Source organism: Falco cherrug, chromosome 10 (assembly GCF_023634085.1).
Source record: "Falco cherrug isolate bFalChe1 chromosome 10, bFalChe1.pri, whole genome shotgun sequence".
In the NCBI taxonomy this organism is placed as follows: domain Eukaryota; kingdom Metazoa; phylum Chordata; class Aves; order Falconiformes; family Falconidae; genus Falco; species Falco cherrug.
The window spans coordinates 19,627,416-19,652,206 of NC_073706.1; the positions used below are offsets into that span (position 1 = coordinate 19,627,416).

The following is a 24,791-nucleotide window of genomic DNA, read 5'->3' on the forward strand; positions in this document are numbered from 1 at the left end:
CCATGACCTGGAGACAGGGAGCTGGTCTTGAGCCAAGCCACAGCCCTGTGTCACCACCTGGGCCCAACTTCAGAAGTGTGCTCTGGATTTTTGGAGGCTCTAGGCCAGCGTTGTCCCTCGGAGATGTACTGACTGTGTTATCTGCTCCGTTACAGGGCTGGACTTGCTGTGCGGTCCCTGAAACTTTGTACCTAAGGTCTCAGCTGCTCCCGAAGGGGCCTTTCATTGCCAAGGAGCATGGGGTTGGGACAGGGTCTCCAAGTGACTTGAGATCATGATAATGTCTTGAAACATCAAAAAGCTATGTGAATGGGGGCAGGAGCTGGGAGAGCACTGGGTAGACCCTCTCTGAAGGCAATGTGGTCCATGCGACAGCACTGTTCCACGGTTTGGTCCTCCCCTTGCGGGAGGTATCCAGAGAGAAGGAATTAGTGGACAGGCAGGCTGAGGCAGTTCCTGAGGGTCTCAGTGCCTGAGTCCTCATCCCCACACGTGGCAGGGGGACAAAAATGGTTCAGGTTAGGAAGCTGTTGGGAGTGGTTTGGGTCTCTTTGGGGGGGACTCTTAACATGAAAACCTCAGATGCCCTGCCCTTTGTGAAAGGGTGCGCTGGCATCTGGGGGACTCTGCTGCCCTCCTCTGAGAGCAGCTCAGCTGGCAGCTCGCGTGGTTCAGAGCTGCTGTTGGGACAGCATGAAATATTTGTGGAATTTAATATGAAAGTAAATAACTGAGGGGCTACCAGCCTGGCAGCGCTGCTTGGATCTTTTTTCACATCCCCTGTGGCTTCAGTGTTCGCAGGACTTGAGGAAGATGCCGGTCTGAAAGCCTGCCTTGCACAGGAGCAGAGGAGGAAGCACGGAGGTGGTGAAATCCATCTTCAGTCTCACAGCGCTGGAATCATTCTCATTTTCTCCATTTTACAGATGTAGAGGTTGACTTACCGTGATGGGAAGTGAATCCCGCCTTGGGAACCCCAAAAGGGCCACCCTCTGTGCTGAGTTAGCTGCAGCTCTCTGGGAAAAGCTCGGTGCCCTCCTTGCTGTCTCCCAGAGAATAAGAAGTGCTTTTCTGAGAAGGACACCATGGGTCCCGAAGCTTGGTGAAATCCCTTTCCCTTCTCTAGTTTTAGTGCTGAGATAGACAAAGAAGCAGCTGGCGTCAGGGGTGGCTCTCAAACTGGTGGTCTTCCCTGGAATCTGATGTAATTAAAAAAAAAACAACAAAAACACAAATGTGGAAAGTATCTGAGGAGGTGCTCTTTTGCACTGACAGGATTCCCTCTGAGGTTTGAGCTATCCGTGAGTGTTTGAAGAGGATACAGCAACCCTCAGTCCTTTTTTGAGGACCCCCATACTTCTTCCCTTTACGTTGCAGAATTCCTCACTAACTGCACCATCCTGGGGGGGCTCTGAGAGCTGGGGACATGCTAAGGGTGCTGCCTGTCCCCCACTCGAGCTCAGTCTGGTAATTTCTTTCTTCAAGGACTATGTGCTGTTCTGACATAGGGAGGGCGTAACTTGCTTAGAAACTTAGAAGTTTCTGGTTTGGATACACAGTGACCAAATCAGCCAGCAGAAAGGAAGATCTTCCTAAAAAGCTGACCGGCAGTCCCCAATTCACTCTGAGTTTCCCAGCTGCTCTTCTTCCTTTTCCATCTGGCATCTCTCCCCCTGGATTCAGGCTGAACCCTACCTTCAAAGGATGCTGCTGAGCATGAAGGTTGCTCTCTATCAGCTGCCTGCGGCTGAGAACCGGCAGGAACAGCCGTGTCTCTGGTGGCTCTCTGCTCAGTGCTGTGATGTGACTGCTCCTAGCAGCAGCCACACAGCCCTGCTGCCCCAGGCTAGCCCCCGTGCCCTTCTGGCTCTCAGGAGCTGAGCATTACGCTTTTGCAGTCTCCTTTTCACCCTGTTGCCCTGGAACAGGGCCTGCACTTTGTTGGGTGATCAAGGCAGATCTCTTCTATGAAACCAGAGATCTTAGACCCAGAGATCACAGAGGACCCTTGCTGAAGCCCTTCCAGCCAGCTGAGTGAACATGCTGCACAGCCGGCCAAGGGAGGGGGGCGAGGGGATGGATGGAGCCTGGAGTTTAGGCCATTTGTTTTCATTCTCATTTTCATAGCAATAACATCTGGACTGGGTTTGCTGCTTCAGGAGTGTAGTCCTCCTTTCCAAGCTCTGAGATAATCCCTGTTCCTCATTCCCTTCCCAGCCCGGGTCTGTGTTTTTCTTTTTTTTTTTTCTTTTTTTTCCCTTTTTTTTTTTTTTTTAATATTGCAGTAGGATCTGAACCCATGAGCAGACAAGGCAGCCCAGAGGAGGCTGGAGCCCTCTCCCATGACCAGGAAGCATCTCTGCTGGGCAGGGTGTCCTAGCTGAGAGCTGCTTTTGCTCTGCAGGGTGGTCTTGCACCTTGTTTGAGCCAAACTCAGGATTTTGAGTCCTGTTCTTCATTTATGACCCATTCAGAGGAAGACACGGGCATTCTGGGAGGGAATATGAGGGACCAGGCTGATGCAGAGAGCTTGCTGTCTACAGGAGGCAGTTAGGACCACCATCGCAGTTCCCACTAAATGGGAGTCTCTGCTTTGCTCTGGTGTCCCCCAGTCGGTCGGTACATGTGCATTCGTGTCTGCTCCACACAGCCTGGACTGAGAGGACGTCACTGGGGAATGGTGTGGAGGGACTCCAGGAGTGACAGGGGTCTGCTCGGGCTGCCGGGGGAGGTGTTCAGGCTGGAGTCCACCCACTTGGGTGCCACAAGTGTATCTCTGCACCTGAGAGACCCAGAGGAAGGACTGGGAGGGTCCTTTGCTTTGTGAAAGATTTGTGGGGAGCAAGGGACCTGACTCAAGAAGACAAAGCATTAGCAAGATGCTTCTTTGCCTGGAGGAGGTGGGACAATGAGAAGCAGAAGGGGAAGAGTCAGGGAGGTCAGTAGCTTGCCAAGGTGGGTCTGCAGGAGGGTTGGCGGGGAGGTGAGTGGGTACAAGTGATGGAGCAAAGGCAGTGGAAGTGGGGAAGATATGGGGGGAAAAAGTGTGACTAAAAAAGCCTGTGGCAATGCGGAGGTACCATGTCAGAGCCTTCACAACAGGTATATGCCATGCTGGGAGACTTGCAGGAGGCAAAGTGGATTTTATGACACTATGTTACCCAGAGGTCAGTGATGTTTTCAGCTTCCATGAAATGTAAGTGGGAAATGATGCGGGAGAGAGCAAGGTGCTTCCATGGTGTGAGACGAAGGCGCTGGGTTAGAGCTTCCAACTGCACTGAGACTTTAAGGCTGGCTGGTGGTTTGTTTTCTCTTTAAAGCAGAGGTGGGAGATGGGTCTGTGTCTCACCAGCTGCTGACGTGGACACTTTGGGACTCTTCACAACACAGCCTAGGAACAGCTAGCCTTGTGCAGAGGGCATGGGGAAGGCAGCAGTTTTTCCTGCCTGGAGGCAGCTTGCATGATAACCCCAGCTTGGGAGTGAGCGTTGTTCTGCTGGGCCAGCCCATTCATCTGGTCAGGGAGAAATCTCAGGGTCTGTCCAGGCTCCCTCAATAGCTCTGCCTGTCTTTCAGGGGGGCATGAGGGGGAGCACGTGCCGCTCTCACCTCGTGACAAGTTGTTTTTGCAACTGGCTGGGATTCAGCATCTCCAGCACATCCCCTCTTAACGCTTCCTATCTGCTCTATCAGTTCTCATTCTTCCTGCCTTTGCTGGATCCTGGAAGTGGTTCTGCCTTTCTAATCTGAGGACCCTCTGTCCCTGCCAGCCAGGCCTTGGGAGTTAATAAGTACAAAGACTAATTACTTCTGGTGCTGCCGTGCGAAGCTGAAGATCTTTCCCCTCCTCCCAAAAGTTCCCTGAAGATAACAAAGGTTGCAGCCATCGACAGAAATCTTTCAAACAATTCGCTCCAAGACTTCAGAGCATGGGGTTGGCCCCTGCTGTCACTGTGGGTCCTGGCCATGAGGCAGGGCAGGGCTGTAGATGACACGGACACCTAGCAGAAGCTGGGACAGAGAATTGCTCCCCATGTGGCATCTGCAGCGGTGCTCTGCAATGGGTGGAAGGATCCCCATGGCTAACTTGCCTGCAGCTGAGACCAGGAGGGGAGCTGCCCCGGGGTGCAAAGGCTCGGAGGGGATACCGCTGCCCGGAGGAGAGCCCAGGGCAATGGCAAGGTAGGATGTGATGGGAAATGTGAGGGAAGGACCAATCTGGAAAACAGGGTGACCTGTGAGGGTGGTTCTTGGTCCCATGTCACCAAAATTGCAGTGCTGTCAATGCAGAGGTGGTTGTGGGATCTGCTGTGAGATTGGGGTAACAGCAGGAGTGCTTTGCCTGTTTTGTTCCCAGCAGGCAGATGTGCTCCCAGGGATGGGGACAACGTGCTGTGCACCCCCTGGACAGAGGGGCTCCTGCAGGCACGGGTGGTGATGCAGGAGGGAGAATGGTGTGTTCCCACTGCTTTGCAGAGGATGCAGATCTGGGCAGCCACATGACTGCTCTTATCTGCTGGGAACGCTGCCCTGCTCCCGCAGCCTCCTGGAGACAGCACCTGGGAGGATGAGCTGGCTGAAAACGGGAGCCACAGCATCCAAAGGTCGAAGCTCAGTAACGAGACCGACTGTCTTATTCACGTGAGGGTATGGAAAGCCCAGTGCTTTCCCTGAACCCTGAGTTTAAAGATCCCTGATCCAGTCCTACCACTGCCCCACCACTAATGACCACAGGCCTGTCATCCCCGGGCACGTGGTGGGATCTCAGGATCCTGAGTCGGGAGCCCCGCATCGGGACATGGACGGGTCTGAGGTTTGCATTTGTGCCCTGGGTCTTCCACTGGGCTTGCAAACTCTTCCGTGGAATCCCAGCTCTGGGAACGGCCCTGGATCTTTACTGGAGGGGAGGCTGGCGGGATCCCCGGTGGGATCTCCTGCTGGGGCAGGCGCAGCTCAAGGGAAAGCACGAGGTGGCGGAGGAAGCCGCTGCACCTGGTGGCTCAGGGGACGGGACACCCGCCCCGGTGGGGCTGCCGGACCCCCGCGCCCCCCCGCTGCCCGCTGCCGGCCCCGCCGCTCCCCCCGGCCCCGCCGCCGCGCGCAGGCGCGCCCCCTGCCGCACGAGCCGCGCCGGGATCACGTGGTGCCCCGCGGCCCCCCCACCCCCCCGGCGGCGGGAGCGCGTCCCTCAGGCGGGGCCGCAGCGCCGGGCTCGGCTCCGGCTCTGGCCATGGGGGCGGCGGGCGCTGCCCCGCCGTGAGTAGCGGCGCCGCCGGTGGGACCCAGCATGCGGCGCGGGTAGGTCCGGGACCCCGCGGGCGGGGGGCGCTGCGGGCTGGCGGGGGGAGGCCGGGCCTACCCCTCCCGGCAGGCAGGGCCGGGACCGGCGGGGCGGGGGGCCGGTACGCGGCGTGTCGAGCTGCCTGCGGCCGAGGCTCGGGGCGGGACCGGGACCGGGACCGGGGGGGCCCTGGGGCGGGAGGGCACGGCGGGGGGCACCGGCCGCTGCGGTAACGCGGCGCCGTGGGTTTGCCCGGAGGCGCGGGGGTGGCGGGGCTGCGGGACCCCCGGGGGAGAGCGGGCGCCGCTGCGCAGGACCGGGGGGACCGGGGGGACCCCCGGCTCTTCCGACGGGAAATACCCGCGTGGGATCAGCGCTGCAGGAGCGTGGGGCCCGCTGGAGAAAGTGCGGAGCCTGCACATTTTTTTGCTTTTTCGACAGAAAGCAACTTCAGAACCTTCTGAGCTTTGGTGCTTTTTTTTATATTTTATTTTATTTTCCCCCTTGTTTAAGTTTGCGTTTCCCCTGTCAGTGTGGGACCTTTGGGGTACAGCAGGTTTTTCCGGGAAGGACGGCCACCAGTCAGACCAGCAAGTGCCTGCGGTGGGGCTTTGGTCCCTGAGGGTGTTTTCCAAGCCCCCGGCTGGATGCTGGAGATGGGGCTGGGCTGGGCAGGAGCCCCCGCAGCCCGGGATCCCGGGGGGATCCCGGGGAGATCCCGTGTGCACGGCGTGGCGGGTGTGCTGCTGCGTCCTGGAAGATGGGAGGATTTTTCAGGAGAGGAATTTAGGTCCCTTGGCATGACGGAGTGTGGGTGGCACTGTTTTGTTCCTCCGTGTCCTCCCGCTTTCTTCCACAGCGCGTGGAAATACACTGGGATACCTGTCTCCCAAGACAAACAACTTTCATCTGAGAACATGAGAGTTATAAAGAAACAATGCTGTGTTTTTCTTCCTGTTATTTATGGGTTACGTTGGCTGTCACACTAGTTTAGTGGACTGGTGAAATGGCCCTTTTCCTTGCTGCTTTTCTTTTTTTATTTTTTTTTTTCCCACTAGCTGCTTGGGTTTGACTCTAGCTGTTGCTCTATGCTCTGATTTTTGTTTCGCTCTGCTCACCGAAGCTGGAGCTGCTGGGACTGGCTGGATCCCTCCTGGCATGCTTGCTGTCTAATGCAGGAGTACCTGGAGGGAGGTGCTCTCTGCAGCTTACCGTCATCTCAAAAGTCCACAGCAGGGAGGGCTTCCGCTGTGCCACCTGTGAAACGGTTTAACTGTTGAACAGACCTCTCTGTTTGGCATGCTTCACATGCCCCATGGCAAATCCATTGCAGAGAACCTCCCCTGAAGTCTGGGATGAATCGGTCTCGTTAAGTCTGCACCTTTCTTTAACGGGTAATTCTCTTGCTTGATCCTTCTCCCCTTCCATAGTGTTTGGAGCCTTTGGAGACCTCCTCATCCTGTTAGCGATGTCACTGTTTAGGTAAGTGATCCGTGTTAGCTAGTCTTGACCTTTCTAAACAGTTTTGTTTCTTCTGTGCAGTTCTGCCTTGCCCCTGATCAACCCAACGGGCCAACAGAGCAGCCTGACTGGATGCAGCAGGCACTGTACGCTCTGGACACCACGTAGTTCACACTTGCTCTCTCGCACCTCACACTGTAGATGCCTGCCAGCCCCGGAGTTCCGTTTGTGGCTCCCTCAGTCAGGTGTATCCCTCCATGTCTGTGCATATTGCTTTTTGTCACGCAGTGCCACGTGCTGAATAGCTCAGGGTACTCTTTGCTTGGAGGCATTGTCTGTCCTTTTTCCTCTGGCCAAAACTAATTTCCTTTTCTTGCCCTTTCCCCAACACACCCTTTTATGTTATTTTCCACACTTCCAAATGTAGTAGTATCACCAGGGTGAGCCTCCTTTTCTAGATCTTCCCAGTGAATGTTCAGTAAAACCAGGGGAAGACAATGGGTGCTAGTTAGTTTCTGTCCTTTCCTGCCTCCTTAGCACTGCTGTGTGACCGTCCTTCTGGTGCTTTCACTTGTTTTTGTTCAACAAAGAGGTCAACAAAATCTGTGATACCCACTTCATGCCTGCCTCCCACAGTTCTGTAGTCCAAATACTGTCCAGTTGGCGTGGAATGGCAGCAGGGGTGATCCTGTGCTCCCTCCTGTCTTCTGAGGGTTCAGAGAGTTTTCCCCGTGTGCTTTTCCACATGCTTTCTTGTGGCACCTGAGCTGCATTAGCTGGTAGCTGCTGCTGCTTTCCTTCTTTGGAAGATGACTATGGACAACTGTTGTCCTGAATAGCTTGAAGTGGGGGCAGGATGGGCAGAAAGGGAACAATTTGAGTAGGAAAGGTGGTAGCACCATGCTGCTGCCAGGGGACATAGCCTAGGAGGAAAAAGGCCTGTCAGTACTCGGGTTCATGGTTTGACTGCCTTTTGTGTTGAGATGGGGGTGAACAAGGCTCAGTTGAGCTGCACGTGGCTGAGGAGATAAGCCCAGTATGGGACTGAAGTCAGAGCGAGGGGGAAGAGTGTGGCCTGGCTGGAATACAGGAGGTAGGGCAAATTCAAGAGAGGAAAATACAGAGACTGGGAGGAGGGAAGAAGAGAATGTGAACCTAAGCAAAAGAAGGTGATCGTTTCTCTGCAGGAGAAAGTAGTGGGCAGGAAGCGGTAGCCAGGAGCTGTTGGTGCTGTGCATGGAGGACAGCACCACAGCTCAGCTGAAGCTTGTGATCTGGAGATAACTGGCAGCAGGTTAATCTGTCTTGCAGCGTGTGTGTGTCCTGCTGAGTGGCTGGACATGATAGAAAGCTTCCATGTGTGAGAGGCTTGGTCGTGCTCCCGCTGACTTCAAATGGCAAGTGACCACGTGAGGACAGTTCAGTGCATGAAGAAGGGGCGATGCACATGCTCTAGGCAACGCTATGATTGTCGTGCCCTGTCACGCAGACACTCAAGCCTACGTGTTCCTCTCAAAAGACCCCAGCAGCTGCAAAGCGTACTAAATTCATCAGCCTCTTCCAGGGTCTCTGTTAGTCTGCTGACAGCTGACAAAGTCCTACTGAGCACTGGGGAACAGCGTCCTGGGTGGCTCTTCTGGTCTCCTCTTTCTAGGACATCTGTACTTGCCAGCCACTGGAACTAAAAAACAGGGCTTCGTCTCAGCTCAATGGAAATACACTGTCAGACAGCTCTGTGGAGGACTTTGGTGGGAAACCAGTAGGTTAAAAATGGATCCTTCCCCTCTGAAGCAGAGTTGGGGGAGAGGAAGGCTGGATTGGTGGTGGAGGGGATTAGGATCTGTAGATTGCTGGGGAATGGGACAGCTGTACTTGCTTTTTCTTGCTACTCTCCTTCAGTTGGGGAAGCAGTGTCTCTGAACTTAGGTCTACTGGGTGTAAACTGGAGTCCTAAACAAGCCAGCTGCAGTCTGTTTCTCTCTGAAAGCAGGTGAGCATGAAGTTCCTGGAGCAGCTGTCCATAGTTCTGCTTTATCCTGAGTTAATAGTGTTTGGGACGTGCTGGTTGAGAAGGGTTAAAAAAAATAAAAACCCAATCAGAAGTTACTAATAGCATTGCTTTGCCTACTAAGTTTTGTGTGTCCAGAATTGTCTGTGAGGGAGTACTCGCTGTTGAGAAACCAGCCCTTAAAAGGAGCGCAGGCTGGGCGTCTCAACCTGGATTTGGTGTTATTCTTAAAGATCCCAGGATAGGAGTGGAGATTTCCCCCAAGGTTTTTATTTTGAACGGTCACCTCCTCTCCTGTTGCTGGAAACAGTTCATGCCAAAAGGGTGAAGCACTTCAGCAGGAAGGCAGTGCCTGTGTGCAGAGTGAAGGGGCTGGTGCAGCTGCTGCTGCCCTCTTCGTACGCTGTCACCCTCCTTGCCTTCCTTCAGTGCCTGTCGGAGGCTGCAGGTGGGTGTATTGTGTTGGAGGAAGGCTGGAATTAGCCACATGTAAAGTTTCACTGTGCTGGTACCCCACAGCCAGGCCAGTTTTGAGGAAGACAGTCAGAAGCAACCAGCTGTGGGACACTGGAAGCCACTAATGCCATCCAAAGGCAGCAAGGAGGAGCCAGAGGCCGGGTGGCAGGATGCTGGAGGTGTGGATGAGACCCAGTCCACTGAGCAGCTCAATGTGTCGCGTCTACGCAGCTCCTCGGTGGAGATCCGCGAAAAGGGGTCTGAATTCCTGAAGGAAGAGCTGCACAAAGCGCAGAAGGTAAGGCCCAGAGTTTGTGAGAACACTCGAGGATGGTAGCACAGATTTGAGCAGCGAGGGTTTTCCTAGAGGTGATGCCAAGGGGAGCAGGGTCTGAATGTGGCTGCGATGCAGTCTGGAGCAGGCAGAAGAAGAGAGGTTTGGTTGAGGGGTCCATAAAGTGCTTTGGACAAGACATCAGTCGGTAGGCTGACCCAAAGCCTCTATGCTGACATCCAAATTAGTCCTGGAAACCTGCTGCAGAAAGCAGCTTGAGGCAGGCAGTGCTTGCTATGGAGTCTCCTTGGAAATGGCACATGAGCAGTTCCAGCCTGAAAAGCCTGCTGCAACTTGTGGAGGGATGCCTTTGGTCGCACAGAGTGTGCTATGGAGCTTAGTTACAGCAGTCTTGGGCCTGTGGTGGGGAGGAAGGATTGTGGTAGACAGGTGGGGGCAGGCGTCAGCACTGCTGGGGCCCACCGTGAGCTCACACGTCCCTCCATTTCCTCAACAGGAGCTGAAGCTGAAGGACAAAGAATGCGAGAGATTGTCAAAAGTCAGAGAGCAACTGGAGCAGGAACTAGAGGAGTTAACAGCTAGCCTATTTGAAGTACCACCCTCTTCCTTTTCCCATCATTTCTTAAGCTAAGCTTATGTCCAACTCCTTTAAGACAATCTTTCCCTGAACTTCCATCCATCTCCTCCCACAGTTTCCTCCTTTCCTCTGTTGTTCTTTCCCACTTGGAGAAGCAGAGCTGGGCAGTGCTGCAGGCAGAGCCTCAAGGCAGAGGGGCATGTAGCTGCTCCTGGGGAGCATTTGCATGCATTTCTTTCCCCTTCTAGCAGCTGTGGGGTGGCATAAAGAGCACAGTAGTTCTGGGTCTGTACATCTGATAGCCAAAACAGATGGGGGGGGGGGGTGCCTGTAGCTGGAGCTAAGCATAGCTCCCTGTCCCTCTCCTGTGCCTGCTCTGGAGTCTGGACAGCAGCCGCTGTGTAATACAGATGATTCCCTGGCTCGTGTCAGCCCTCGCTGGGAGTGGGAACAAGCAGGGTGTCCTCATATACTCTGCTGCAGTGTGTTCAGAAGGCCTGTTGGTTGTTTCTTTTGTAACTTAACTCTTGCCAAGCTCTATCCTGGCAAAATCCCATTTACTAGCAGCTCTAATGTCTGGATCTGACTGGGCAGTGAGGAAAGCCAGAGCCTATCTGTACCCTTGAAACACAGGCTGGTGCTGTGTGTGAGGGCCAAAAGAGCATCCCTCTCCTGGAGATAACGGCTGCCTGGGCTCAGGGTGAACTTAAAAGATAACGTAGCTGAGGGCCATCCCCTTCCTTTGGTGGCCTTGGACAGACCGCTTCTAGGCAGTGGCTGAAGGGATGCCCCAGCTGAGATTCGCACTGCTCCCCCCCTCCTGTGGAAAAAGCTTTTAAGCTAGCCTCTGCCGTGTGTTCCCACGTGAGCTACAGCTCCTGCTGCGTTGCAGCCATGCCCTGAGCAGTGAGGGTGGCTGCTCCGCCAGGGAAGTGGGAGCAAAGTGCGATAACAAGCCCGGCAAGAGCAGTGACCTTGCCAGTGAGGAGCCAAGACATGGAGCGGCCAGTCTGGATCAGGATCAGTGCCACAGATGGCATTCAGGGACAGAAAACAGCCCAGTGACCAGACAGCAAGTCTACAGTGACAGTGCAGGCCTGAGGTCAAGTCAGGAAGCCAAGCGAGTGAGTCTGAGGCAAGGTCAGTCGCAGAGGGGTTGGATGGGGTGCAGATGCAGGTGCTGCACAGCTGTGATGTCACGTGTGTGGGTGCTAGTGCTAAAGCCTCAGCTTTAAAGCAATTCCCAAGGGCGAGGAAGGGCAGGCCCCAGCTTTTAGCTTTCGTCACAGCAGCCCGTATCAGTGAAAGAGATGACCTTGGACTCAGCCAGCTAAACTCTTTAATTTAGCCAGCTACACTCCTAGAAGGAGCAGGCACTCCAGGCTCTGGCACTGAGCCTGCTCTGGGAAATTCTGGGGGCAGGTTCTTCACAGCTGACTGAGTAAAACCCTCAAATGTGGCAGTGGTGTCTGTCCCTCTGCTTGCTTGCCCAGAGCCTGCGATGCGGCAGAGCTTTGGCCTGCCCTGGTGGCTTTATGAATTGGGCTTGCAGCAGAGACTAAAATTCTCTCTGGTCCAGGAAGCGCACAAGATGGTGAGAGAAGCAAACACTAAACAGGCGGCATCAGAGAAGCAGCTGAGGGAGGCACGGGGGAAGGTGAGAACTGCACTCTCTGGGACTTGATCTCTGTGCTAGGTCGGTGCCGTCCCTGCCCAGCCCGGCCGTGGTGCTGCTTGGTGGCTGGAGGGGAGTAAAGTGCTGCATCTCGGTCTCTCTGAGATGCTGCTTTTGCTCTGTTTGCTCTCCAGCTCACACTGAGTGAGGGGGAACCACAGAGAAATGATACGCTGTTTGATTGCTGCAGTGGTGGGGAAGGTAGAGCAGGGGGCTGGGTGGTGGGAATTTCCTGGCAAGGCTGCTGCTCAGCTGGTTCCTTCTTGAGGACAGAAGTTTCTTCTGGGTTATTAGGTCTGAAGAGAGCCTGGGGCAAAATACACTCAAACTGAGGAGCACAGGGATGGGTTCCCAAACAGCTGCTGCTGAGCCCTGTGTAAAATTTTGGGTGATGGTGGGCATTTGGGATAATGGGGTGAAGGCTTCATGTCTTTGTGGGCTCGTAGCTGGTTCCCTGTGGCTTTAGCATTTGGTGGGGTGCAGCAAGCTCAAGCTCAGCAGTGCTGGAAGTGCAGTTGACTCTTGCCTTCTCTCCTCAGATCGACATGCTGCAGGCAGAGGTAACGGCTCTGAAGACGCTGGTGATCACATCTACACCTTCCTCTCCAAACCGGGAGCTGCACCCTCAGCTCCAGAGCCCTTCCAAAGCTGTCTTCAGGAAGGGCCACGGGCGAAATAAAAGCACCAGCAGTGCAATGGTCTCGGCTGCCAGCCAGAACGTGACTCCAGAGCCAGTCAGTCATGAGCGCAGAGAGGTGGGTGAGGGCCACTCGCTGCCACTGTGCTGGGGGAGCCCTGCGGCTTCTGACTCGGGCTTCCTGGAGAGCTTTGTGGTTTCAGTGTTGGGAAAAGCTGTTTGTGCAGAATGTGGCTTGTTCCCTAAATTTGTGCTGAGACAGGCTCTGGAGGGTTTCCGTTTGCAGAGATTTCCTCTTCTGGGAAGGATGTTAAAGGCTGCGTCAGGACAGCTGCTAGAGGAAGCAGCTGAGGGATGGGATCCCTGGAAGGCACAGACAGATCTGGGAGTGGATATGTCAGGAGTTGCTGAGCAGAAGTCAGTCATTTGCTGCATCTTGGCAGCTGAGTCCACTACCTGTTCTGGCATGATTTGTGGTTGTTTCTTCTCTCTGCCTAGTTTGGCTTGGACACCAGGACACCTCCATCAACTTGTAGTCTCTGTCACTTGTTCTCTGTTCTTGGGCATGTCACTGTTCTTCCTCTTCTTTGCAGAGCCTGTATTCAATTAATTATATTTAATTCCGTCCTCACTGGAAGGAACTGGGGAAAGAAGTGCACAAAGCGTTTGTGAATAGCTTTTAAACAAACTCTGTTTAATTCCCTTTGGAGATCCTTTAATAGTCCCCCCCCTGCCGTGACCATGGGTGTAAGTGACGCTCCTTCTGGCTAACAGGACCTTTCCTCCTGGGAACTTTCCACTAGCCACATGTACACAGCTGTCTGGGGAGCAGAAAGGAGGCAGCTTATGGCACTGGGTCAGGAAGAATGAAAATGGGTGAGAATATGGTGGGGTAATAGTGATTATTTTGGGAGCCGCAGCCTCTGTCATGAAGAATTGGTGAGGGAACATGAAGGCACCTGGTCACTTGGCTTGAGTGAGAACGTCTGCAGAAGGGCCACTCGTGAAATTAATCCTCTTGCCAAACAGGACCGTGCTGGCAACACTAGTAACATTTGCTTTTGGCAGTGGATTCAGTGACTGTGCCTTGTCAGCTTCTGCGCAGTGCTCTTGTGCTGGAGTTTAGATGAAATGCTTTGGGCAACAGTGGCTGTAGCCATTGCCCTGAGGCAGCAATAGCAACAAGAGATGAAGATCTTTAACTCTGTTCACAGGCAGAGAGGAAAAGGCTATGTCAGAAGGGAAGCCAAAGGAAAAAATCAGTTCAGTAACTGTGAAGGCCTGTTGCACTGATCTCTCGTGGTCAAGCAGATAACAGGCCAGATACACTGGAAGCCGGAGTCAAATGCAGTCAGCTAGAATCTGCTTGAGGGCTGAGAAGAAAAAGGTTTTAATCTTTTTAAGGGCTTGTGACCTCTCCCAGTGCTAACCATTCCTCCAGTCAAAGCAGAGGAGCTCCAAACCGAATGGCCAGTTCGGTGAACCACTGGCAGAAGTTGCCCTCTGCCTCTGGTAAGCAGAGATAACTTTTACCTACTGGGTAGTTCATTTTGCTGTTCTTGGCTCAGTCTCGACAAAGCTTATGTTGGCGACCTTTAAAGAAATGCTGGCTCTTGTAAGCAACTTGCTTCTTGGATATTGGGACCTGTCATTTCTTCTTGCAGGCAACTTCCATGTAGTGCAGATATCCTGGGGTTTAAAATCCCAGGTCTGCAGCTTCCAAAGTGACTGATAATTTTATGTATCGAGGATGGGGTGGTTTTTAGTGAACTTGTTAGTTTCTGTCTCTCGAATTCCTCAGTGGCCTATGTGAGAGGTGATAAAAGGGAACCTGGCGTTCAGAGAGTTGGTGCTTGGTGCTGTATGGAAAAGATGTGCCCGGTCTTAAAATAGGCCTAAGAATGACAGAATTTCTGTTGCCTTTTTGCACGTCAGCCTGAGGTCAGAAGTGTGGCTTGTGGCCCTGTGATGTCTTGAGCAGCATGCTTCGTTCCCTGGAAGGGAGGACTTGAGCCTTTCTTTGTAACTTCTGTTTTGTCTCATGTTTTTTACCTCCCTTTCTTGCCTTTCTAAAGCTTTTCCTTCACTGTCTGTCTCTTCCTCTGCCCTCCAAGTCGGGGTTACCCGCTCTCCTCTCTCTGCTCCTTTGTATCATCCCCGGGAAGGCTATCCACCTCACCTACGAACCAGGCTGGCAAGTCCTGGGGGCAGATGCTTCCTCCTCCTTGCGGCAGGTAACCTGGGGACAGGTGGGACCCATTACCTCTCACACTTCCAGCCTTTCAGTTCTAGCTTCCTTTTATGCTAATGTCCTTTTTTTTTTCCTTCTTTTTTTTTTTCCTTTGTTTTTGTTTTTCCATCTTATGGCTCTGAAGCTGTCTCCTGGTACCAGGTGAGCAGTCTCCATATCGCAGAGGGAGCGTTCTAGAACCCAGACTTTTTCAGCTCTGTTCATTCACTCATGTTCTTTGTGTTGCTGAGCAGTTTCTTTAGTTTGTTTTTCCTTTCAGCAGCTTTAACAGGATTTGCTGACCTTTTATGTAGGCAGCAATTTGTTTATTCTCTGAAGATGTGTTTGTGCATAACTTAGGGTGAAAGGATTAAGGTGCCCTGTCAGTTGGGTTGGTGGTTCGGCTAATGATCCGTCTGGGGTTTAAATGTCAGGTCCCAGAGAGCCTCCAGGACTGACGTATTTTCAGCCAGACAGGGATGGCCGGGGGCAGCCTTCATGCTGGTTCAGGGGGTGGGAGCAAGCTCTGTCCTGGGTCCCGTGCTGCTGAGCAGTGATAACACTTGCGAGCCCAGCTGTAAAAGGCAATGAACAGACATTAGAATGAGGAAAGCTATTCCTACTCCTTGAGTTCCCTTTGGGAGACCTCCTTTCCTACACTTGGCTTGCCTCTGCGAGCCTGTATGGCTGCCCAGTGTTCCCATTAACTTCTACGACTCCCCTGACCCCAGAGTTCTGGGCTTGGAGTGGTCTTTAAAGGGCTGGCGTACCCTGTGAGCTCATACTTGGGCTCACTGAGTGTAGTCCTGCTGATGGCTGTTAATTAAATAGCTTTTACCAATTCATCCTTTTCTGCAGTAATCCTTTTCTTCCAGAAGGGTTCTGCCTCCTGTGCCCTGGGTGCATTGGCACTGTGCTTTGCCCTTCAGCTGCTCTCGTCATTCATGCTGTGGGCTGAGTGGGCACTTGGTCTGTTTGGTGGTTGTGTGATGGCTTTCCTGCAGCGGAGGTGCTGCCCTGTCCTGGAGGAAGATGGGATAGGGAGGTGCCTGCAGGTTTCTGGCAGAATAAGCCCAGTATGGCTGTGTCAGTCTGGTGCTGAACGACTGATGGGCGAGAGATGAACGGTCCCCAGAGCAAGCCACCTTCCCTCAGACATTTCTGTGATGTCTGAGCCCTTCCCGATACCAAAGCAAATGTTTTGTATTTAGGTTACCTGCATAGTAACAGATACCTTCTGATACGGTACCTCTCCCTCCACCTACCTTCCCTCTTCCCGCCCCTCTTGGACACTTTCTGCAGGTCGACTCCATTTTATTTGCTGAGTTCCAGGCCTGGAAGGAATCTCCAACCTTGGATAAATCCTGCTCCTTCCTGGACAGAATTTACCGTGAAGATGTAGGACCTTGCCTGGACTTCACGAAGCAGGAGGTGAGTGCTGGAAAAGGAGGACCAAGACTCTGTAGTCTGGCAGCACCTTTACGGAGGTGACCTTTGCACATCTGTATCTGCACTTGTTTCTTTTTGCTGCAGCTGTCGGAGCTGGTGCGCGTGGCTGTGGAGCAGAACACCCTCACCATTGAGCCGGTTGCTTCCCAGACATTGCCTGTGGTGAACGTGTCAGCAGAGGAGTGTGGTGGGCCAAAGTAAGGAACTGTGCTTGTGCTCCCTTGTCCTCTCCTTGCTGCTGGTCTTTTTGTACCATCTGGTGGAGTTTGGCCAGGCCTCGCTCAGTCAGCTGAGGTGAGCGATTCAAAGGGCTCAGCGGAGTGTTCTCCTAGCCTCCAACCAGTGGTAGTTTAGCTCGACTCTTTGCATGACAAGGGGAATTATCTCTGCTTAGCTGATGCACTGTAGCTGGCTGTTTTGGGGAATAACCTAGTGATGCGTTAGTGCCCTTGGCTTGGAAGAGGATTTGGGTTTTTTTCTCCCCCGTAAGGCAGCAATTCGTTTAATGTTCTCTGAAGGTGTGTTTGTGCATAACTTAGGGTGAAAGGATTGAGTCAGAGCTGCATTATCTCATGTTCTTGCATCTTGTGGTGAGGTTTGAGCTCACCTTGCACTCCTGACCTTGCTGGTACATCAGGCAGGTTTGAGCCTCGGTCAGAAGAGATCTGCTCTTGCTGCGTTCATCTTCCCCACCTAATGCTGTAACCTTGCCATCAAAATTGGGGCTATGTTTGCTGCAGAGCTTGTGTGACTGTATCGGATGTGACAGACAACTTGAGATTGCCTCAAAGAATAGGAGCACTAGCAAGAGTAACATGATATTCCGGATGAAATTAGGGGATTTTATTCAGCTATTGCATTTACGTTTGGTCAGGGCTCTTGGTCTTTGTTCCGTCCAGCAGAGCACCTCCTAAGCGAAGGTGTTCTTGTAACAGTAAATGCTGCTTGCGTGCAGGTTTCCTACTTTTTATCTCAGGCAAATTATTCCATGAGTATGTGTCAGGTCCATTCCAAGAACAACCCATCCTGTGTTTATCTTTACTGGTTTCCTTTTGATTTTTTTTTTTTTTTTTTTTTGTGTCTTCACAGTGGGTTCCGGTCACAAATTGTAACGTAAGTGTTTATTTTTTAGTTAGTGATCAAAGATCTCTAATCCATTAACAAGTTACTAACTTAGTGCGATTTAGCAGCTTTGAGGCCAGAGCTGAACTAAGCTAACTTTTTAACCCTGTTCAATTTCCACCCAAGCAGGATGGGCAGGAATTTTGCTATTAACAATAAAGGACCCAAGAGTTGCTTGTTCCCCTTTGTTTCCCAGATGCAAAACACTGATTTTTAAGGCAACTTTGGACGTGCTGTGGACCAGAAAGGAGAAAGTTGGGGTCCCTGCCCAAGCTGGGACCTACCAGACCTACTGGTCTGTACCCTACTGTACAGACTTTAGTGCAACAGTTCGAGGAGCCTGGACAGGCAGGGACCGAGTTGGTTGCTGTGTGACATTGCCTGTACATCATCAGAGCAAAATGCTGGCCAGGTGCTTAGGACAGCAGACTTTCATGATGGCATGCACAGCAAAATGCCCCTGGGGTGTGTAGAGTGCTGGAGGGCAGGTGCCTAAATGCTGTGATTTAGGTTACTTCCAGCTACAGCTGTGACAGCTGGGGTTACGGCGAGTGGGACCAGCCGAGCCAAGGGTGACCAACAGGAGGCACTTTGCCAGTCTGCTGCAATGCTCAAACATAGGGCCTCTTAAAATGTCTTGTTTACAGAGTTATTGGTCATCTTGCACCTTCTGAGAATTTAATCTCCTTAAGTTGTGTTAGTATTTGGTCAACGACTGCTGCTCGTGGCCTCTGAATGTTTACAGCCCGCGCTTCCACCCTTAGCTAGGATTTGCCTTGGCAGCAGTGGAAAGCAAGCACAGAGACATGCTCAGCCCTCTGAAACATCTGCCTCCTGCGCGCTGTCATCTTGCATGGCCCACAGAGCAGTGTTTTGTGTCTGGGGAGTGATGTCCCTCTTCCCACTATGCAGGCACTAAGTCTCTGGGGAACGTGGTGATGACTAGGCATCAGAAAATTCTGCTTTACTGCTTTAAGTGGTGATGAAGGAAGGGCAACTGGCTGGTGCTGGGAACAGTTTGTCCCGCAAATAACGGAAGGAAATGTCAAAAAAAAAAAATCAGCACCCTTGCTGATTACATCTTTTGGTGGTCTCCCTGGGGAGCTGAGCTGTCTTGAAAAGACTATTTTCTTCACTTGGTCTGCAGTCTTACAGTTGTGAAGCCGAGCTTCTTCCCTGTCTACACAAGAAGGGATCGGCTTGTTCTTAGGAGCTGCAGGACTTACCCAAATTCCGCTGAAGTCAGTACAAAGTTACTCCATGTGGCTTCAACTAGAGTAGCTTTGATCAGACTCAAATTAATTAATAGGAGCCTAGCATAAAGGCTGCAGTGTGGCTTGTTTTCAGTCCTCAGCATGAGCAAATTCTGCTCAAATGCTGGATTTACCTGTTTTGAGACCAGGTTTAGTCCCCAGCCAGCATGTTTGCATCCCATCAGGAAAGCAGATACACCTGAGCAGAAGTTCTTCAGCAAAATCCTTGCCTGGAACATGGAGGAGATGTGCTGAGACCAGATGACATTCGTTACACTCTGCTTCAGCCTCACCTCTTTAATTTCTGTGGTTTTGTGTTGGGCTGTCTGCCTGGAAAAGGGTACAGCCTTGGTTTGCTTTGGCATGGAATAATTAATGGTTCCAGATATTTAGTCTAAGGTCTCCTAAATTTGCTGTTTATGGAATCTTTCTGGGAGCAAAAGGCTCGTGCCAGCCATGGTTTCTTGAGCTTCATGGTGACTGACTCAGGTCTGGCTTCTGAGCTCCCACTTGGGGATAGTCTTGAGGTTGGTGAGTTGCTGTGCTCTGCTGTGCCACTGGTTTGTTGAAGGCTGAAGTGTTTTTTCCTTTGCCTGCAGGAAATGTGCTCTGAGTGGCCTTCCCAGGACCTGCAAGCACCGCATCATGCTGGGAGATTCTGGGAATTACTACTACATTTCACCATCCTGCAGGGCCAGGGTGAGTCCTTCACCTTCCCAGGGTGCCTCAACCCTCCAAAATTGTTCCAAGCCCTGAGATGGAGGAGCTCTTGAGGGTCAGCCCTCAAACTGATAAAGACCTGTGGGGCTTGAGTTTGTTCCTGAGGTTGCGGTGGCTCTTGGTCAGTGACTAGGGTACAGGTCTGCAGCCCTGCCTCATGCTCCAGTGCTCTGCCTCCTGTCCCTTCAGGCAACTGTCTTCAGGCTGTTCGCTTTCCATGGTTTGATTCAGTACAAGGCTTCGATTGTTTTGCTTTATTATTATTTTTTTTAGTTCTCCTTTGTAGAACACAGTAATTTTCTACTTTTCAAATGCTGGCCCTTGTTACTGTTCCAGTACAGATCAGTGACTCAAATAGTTATGAGAACAAGCTGTCCTTTCTTTGGAGGGAAGGGAGAAGGTGAATGATTTGTTAATGTTGCTGGTGGGGCTCTAATTCAATGGAGTATTTTAGAAGTTTATTCTTTCCTGAGCTGCATATCAGAAGAGCTGATCCTACAGCATGTGACTATTTCTGAGATAAAAAGTTGGTTTTATGCATGGACTTAAGTTGACTAATTTTTGTCACTTGCACCCAAGTACCCTGATGTGTCGTGAACACTCCTACCTCCCTGCACATACGCTTCCTGCACAAACCTTTAACTCCAAAGATTTTCATTTAGTCAGCAAACAGTGCTCTTTGAAGGAAGATCATGGACTTTGCTGCCATATTTAGTGATTACTTATGTCTCAAATGTGTAGTAGACTGGAGTTCTTCCACAGTGTGTCATATGGACAGCGTGGTGTCTTGGGATGGGATTGCAGCTGTCCAGAATTTTGATTATTTTTTTTTTATAAACCAGCTTTCTTCCTATCTCTTTCCATCTGATGGTATGTGGTACTATTTCTCAGGTGCTCAACACCAAGAGGTCTCCTGCTGGGTGCTATGCAAGCCTCTTGACAGGCAAAGCAGTTCTGTAACTGACTTGTTTTGTTTTGTTTTGTTTTCCCCCCTCTCTCCCTCAGATCACAGCTGTGTGCAACTTCTTCACATACATTCGCTATATCCAGCAGGGCTTGGTGAGGCAGGACGGTAAGAGGGGACAGTAACGGGCTGTGGTGGGGCTGCCTTCTGTGGGCCCCTGGGAGGGGTTAAGAGGGCCTATTCAGTGTCACAAGAATGAGGCCAGCTTGGGGTACCCTGAACTCCCTGAGTTATTGAGAAACAACTAAATGACAAAAGAAAGGCATGGGCGGGAGGAATAGATGCATCTATTCTTTGCTGGGAGCTTTGTCCTGGGGTGGTGCTGGTAGGGGGTGACCTGATGGGCCTGTCCTGCTGGACCCTCCAGCACATCTGCTTCCCTCACTTGGGGGTGACCCTGGCTGGGCTGCACTGGGAACACAGCATAGGATGCGGTGGTGTCCAGCTCTGCCTTGCTTACTGATTTTTTGGTGGTTTTTTTCTTCCTGCTCTTCCCCACACCCGTTTTGCTTTACAGTGGAGCTCATGTACTGGGAGGTCATGCGGCTCCGGAGGGAGATGTCTCTGGCCAAACTTGGGTTTTATCCCAGTGAGATGTAAGCAGTGGCCTGAGCACAGAAGGAAGCTGCTCCCGTATGAATGGCTTGTCAAACGTGGTCTGCCAGACAGATGAACGCAGCACCTCTCCTGCCATGGGCCTTACTCCTTCCCCACCCTCCTTCTGCCTGAAGCTGATCAAGGAGCAAGAAGCACAAGTTCCACCTTCAGCTGTCCCGCTTCTTCAACTGTGACTGGAATGCAGCTGCCAAGCTACCTGCTCGGAGCTGGGCTGGCCCCGGCTGCTCCGTGGTGGCTGTCTATAGACTGTCCTCTATGGAGTCTCCTATATGCAGTGTATATCCATTTTTTTTTTTTTTTTTTAACTTTTGTTTTTATATGCAGTCTGCTTTGGCGTAGTCTGAGGCCAGCCCTGTGCAGGGCAGGAGTCCTGGACCTTCTTTGTAAGCAAGCCTTTCAGGACAGATGCTGGCTGTCTGTCCATCTGTTCCACTCGTTCTTTGGGGTGGAAGGTGCTGTGCTCAGCCGTGCGCCTGCTGACCACTTCCCCCCCTAACAGCCCTGCAAATGCCAGCAGCACGCAATAATCTTATGGAGAGCCGTGAACAGTCTGTTTCAAAGGACTTCCTTGCTCCTTTTAAAGGAGCCTGCAAGAAAAGCTTTCTGCCAACCGAGTCACAAAGAGGGATTTGTTTCCGCTTTTAGCTTGCGATTTGGCACGGGGTGATCCAGGCAGGGGGAACAGCCGGAGCAGAGGCCAGAGCCGTGCACCTGGGGCCTTGGGCAGAAGAAAGCGAGCAGGGCAACTGCATTGCTCACAGTTGGCCGCAGCCTGGCTGCAGTCGGTGCAGGATGTGCTCTCCTGGTCTGGAGAATCCACTGCAGTTGTCACAGATGCAGACCTTGACGGGTGGTGCCCTGTGACAGTCCTTGGCGCAGAGGTCGCCCATGGTGCTCTTAGATACGAGCCTTACCCACAGACATGCCTCGGAGCTGTTCCTGCTCTGAGGGAGCTTTGCGCAGTGCTGTTCCCACCGTTTAGATAGAAACCATGGTCCCAGGCTGGGTTCTTCATGTCTCCAGAAGTAGCATGCCCAGCTGGGCAGTGGCCCAGAGATTTCCTCCCCAGTATTGCATCAGACCTAGAGATGCGTGTCCGCTGGAAAACCCAGCTTCTGGGCTACCCTCCCTGGTGAGGAAATCTGAGCCATGTCTGCGTGCGTGAGGGATGTAGCTGCGGTCCCTGTGTGCCCCTCTGTGCTGGGAGGGATGTTGCCAAAGCTGTTGGCACACTGAGGCCCGCTACAGCTTGAGCTTGGACCCAGGCTTGTCTGCACAGAGCTGTGTTAAAGCCATGACAGTGTTTTGTAGCCAGTTTAGCCTTTTTTGCAGTGACTCTGGAATTGGCTTAGCCACCGCCCACCCTGGGGTTTTCATCTCATGTGGTGTTTCTGCACTCTTGACTGGCACGTCACCCAGTCCCTCTGCCTTCATCATAACTCACCTTAGCACGTTAGTGCCCAGAAACCAGATCACCATCCTCAGCTCCATGAATTTTCATCCTCTCCCGAGAGATGCTACAGTAGGAACTCTGTCTTCAGTGGAAGAAAAATAACTGAGCTGCTGCGTCCAGGGGAGGGAGGAATAGACAGGGAAGGCAGAAGTTTTGGCTTGGATTCTGATGCGAGGACAGCTTCACAACAGATACGAGAAAACCTTCCTGCAGAAGACACCCGTGAGCACAAGCTTTCCTGTCACTGAGCACACTCGCAGTATGCTGCTGAGTTGCTCCTCAGGGTACTCCTTTCCTTAGAGCTATGCTGGCAGATGGTGGTGTGTGCCAAGGCTTAGTAGCTATGTGAAACTGGAGCTGACACCCCCAGAGCTGGGAGAGCACGTTCCTGGCAATACATACTAGCTCTGAATCCACCTGCAGCTCAAAGGGCTGACCTCCAGGTCCCTGCTAACACCCCACTTCTGCTTTTGCTTCCTGCAGCTGAGTGACCCAGCTCATGCTGCCCACCCTAGCTAGATGGCTGTGTACGTCTGCTGCTCTTCACCAAAGGGATGTGTTTCAAATGTGGAGTAAAAGCCTGGAAAAAAACATCTCTGGGTAAGAGTCTGGCAGGGTCTTGAGCTAGTGGTGAGCCTGCCTCTCTTATGGTGGTGTCTGCAGACTTGTGGCAATTTGACGTCAGCTTTTCCAGAGAAGAAAACAGAAATGGCTTCCCCCAGCTGCAGATTTCAGCTCGGGTAAATTCTATCCCTGGCAGCTTTTCGTACATGTTCTCCCTGGCCTTTTGATCTCTCCATGTCCTGTGCCATTAGCTGCTACATTGCACAACAGGCGTGGCTGCGTTGCAGCACTGGGAATGAGATGATCTCCCTATGTAGGAGATGCTTTGGTTTGTGGGATTTCCCCCTCCCCCCAGTGTCACTTTGTAAAGCACTTTGAGATGAAAGGAACTAGAGAAATGCATTGTATAAGGTGGTCTTACATTTGAAACAAAGCAGAACAATTTGTAAGTTAATACAAAGTCACTCCGTTAACAGCGGGATGGTTGCACCCTGCTCTTTCATAAAGGAAAATAAACATTTGCTATTAACCTCTTTAAAAAAAGTCTGGTTGCAGTTCTAGGGTTGGGTTGGTTGGGGCACGTGTGCTCGGTAGCCAAGAGAAGAGTCGCGTCTGGCTGGTGTTGTGCTTTGTGCTTCTCTTGCCGCCGTGAGGCCCAAGGGACTGGGGTTTTAATGCTTTTCTTCACTCTGCTCCCGATGCCCCTGTAGCTGGCTGCGCCCGGGCTTCACCAAGGGACTAAGTGATAGTATTTTGGTAGCAACCAGTGGTTTTGTACAGGTATTTCTTCACAGAACGGTTGCATTGGAAGGGACCTTAAGGATCATCTAGTCCACTCCCCCTGCCAGGGGCAGGGACACCCCCCACCAGCCCAGGCTGCTCCCAGCCCCGTCCAGCCTGGCCCTGAGCACTGCCAGGGATGGGGCACCCACAGCTGCTCTGGGCAGCCTGGGCCAGTGTCCCACCACCCTCACGGGGGACACTTGTGACAAGGCCACTGTGGTTCTTGCTAAGGGACACTAAGGTCTCAGCCTGCTCAGCTGTGGTCTGCTTCAGCTGAGTGGCTTGGAGCATTCCGTGGATGTGCTGACTGTCGCAGAGGGTGGTTAACTCGAGGAGGTTCTTCCTTGGGGAACTGAGCCATCTCCTGCTTTTCCTGTAGGCAGGAGGAGGCAGAACTGTGGTGGGAACTTTTTGGAAACTGCCATTCCCAGCAGACCCGTGTGTAGAGTGAATGTCTCTCCTCCCTGGAGACTGGACCATGGGCTCCTTCAGCAGCTCTTCCCTGGCTGCACGGGGGCCTGGGGCTTTGGGCAGGAGCTGGTGAGTGTGCGCTGTAGTGGCACCGGGGCCTGAGCTTGCTCCTGCTGTTCAGGTAATTCCCCTGCTTTTAGCTGCAACTTGACTTGGAAAAAGTTGTCTTTTCTTGTCCAAAGGTAGATCTAGCTGCTGCAGTCTCTTTCTCATGCTTTATAGGATTGTGGCTGGGTTCCCTGGGCTCCAGCCCATATGCAGCTCTCCGTGCCGCAGCAGAGGTGAGCGCAAGGGAGAGATGCCCATGGGCTGCAGGCACACACTGTGCCTGCCCTGCAGCAGCAGCTCCAGACTCTTCAGGCTGGGAAGTTGGGTTGCTCTGGTTTCACTAAAATCATCTGCTCCTCTCCTGCGTTCAGGTGTGGGCATTAACATGGAAGATTTCTTGTCATCATCTTTTAGTGATGGCAGTGGAGGGAAAAAGCCAAACATCAAAGGCTTTTGGGAAACGAAGCAGAAGTACAGCCGGAACAGCAAAAGGCATTAGACCTCATGGTGATGATGGGTCTGGGAACTGGGGCCACCCTTTCCACCGAGGGTAAACTTGCACAAGGATGAGTAAGAGAAAGACCAGCTCCAGGGAACTGTGTCTCCGGGTGAGGCTGGGAGGGTGCCCAGCACTGAGGGTCTCCCCACCACAGGGCAGCAAACCACTGAACCCCCACGGGCTTCCTCTGGATTTGTGCTTGATGCGAGGGTGGTTGTGCCTGAGCC

At 52.4% G+C, this 24,791-nt stretch overlaps 1 protein-coding gene across 7 annotated transcripts; it reads left to right on the forward strand.

The window, feature by feature from the left end:
- Nucleotides 1-3,704: 3,704 nt before the first annotated feature.
- On the forward strand, nt 3,705-23,306 carry RAB3IL1 (RAB3A interacting protein like 1). Of its 7 annotated transcripts, none has more exons than XM_014279330.3 (12): nt 3,707-4,182; nt 6,712-6,763; nt 9,270-9,504; nt 9,998-10,093; nt 11,658-11,735; nt 12,293-12,508; nt 15,923-16,051; nt 16,154-16,266; nt 17,159-17,182; nt 19,044-19,143; nt 20,170-20,236; nt 20,646-23,306. In XM_014279330.3, the coding sequence occupies exons 2-12, from the start codon at nt 6,750-6,752 to the stop codon at nt 20,726-20,728; spliced, it is 1,155 nt and encodes a 384-aa protein (XP_014134805.3). In that variant the 5' UTR covers nt 3,707-4,182; nt 6,712-6,749; the 3' UTR covers nt 20,729-23,306. The 7 variants fall into 7 exon arrangements, with proteins under 7 accessions (XP_055578075.1, XP_014134805.3, XP_055578074.1 ...); XM_055722101.1 differs by lacking the exon at nt 3,707-4,182 and adding an exon at nt 5,147-5,298; XM_055722099.1 differs by lacking the exon at nt 6,712-6,763.
- The last annotated feature ends 1,485 nt before the right edge of the window (nt 23,307-24,791 follow it).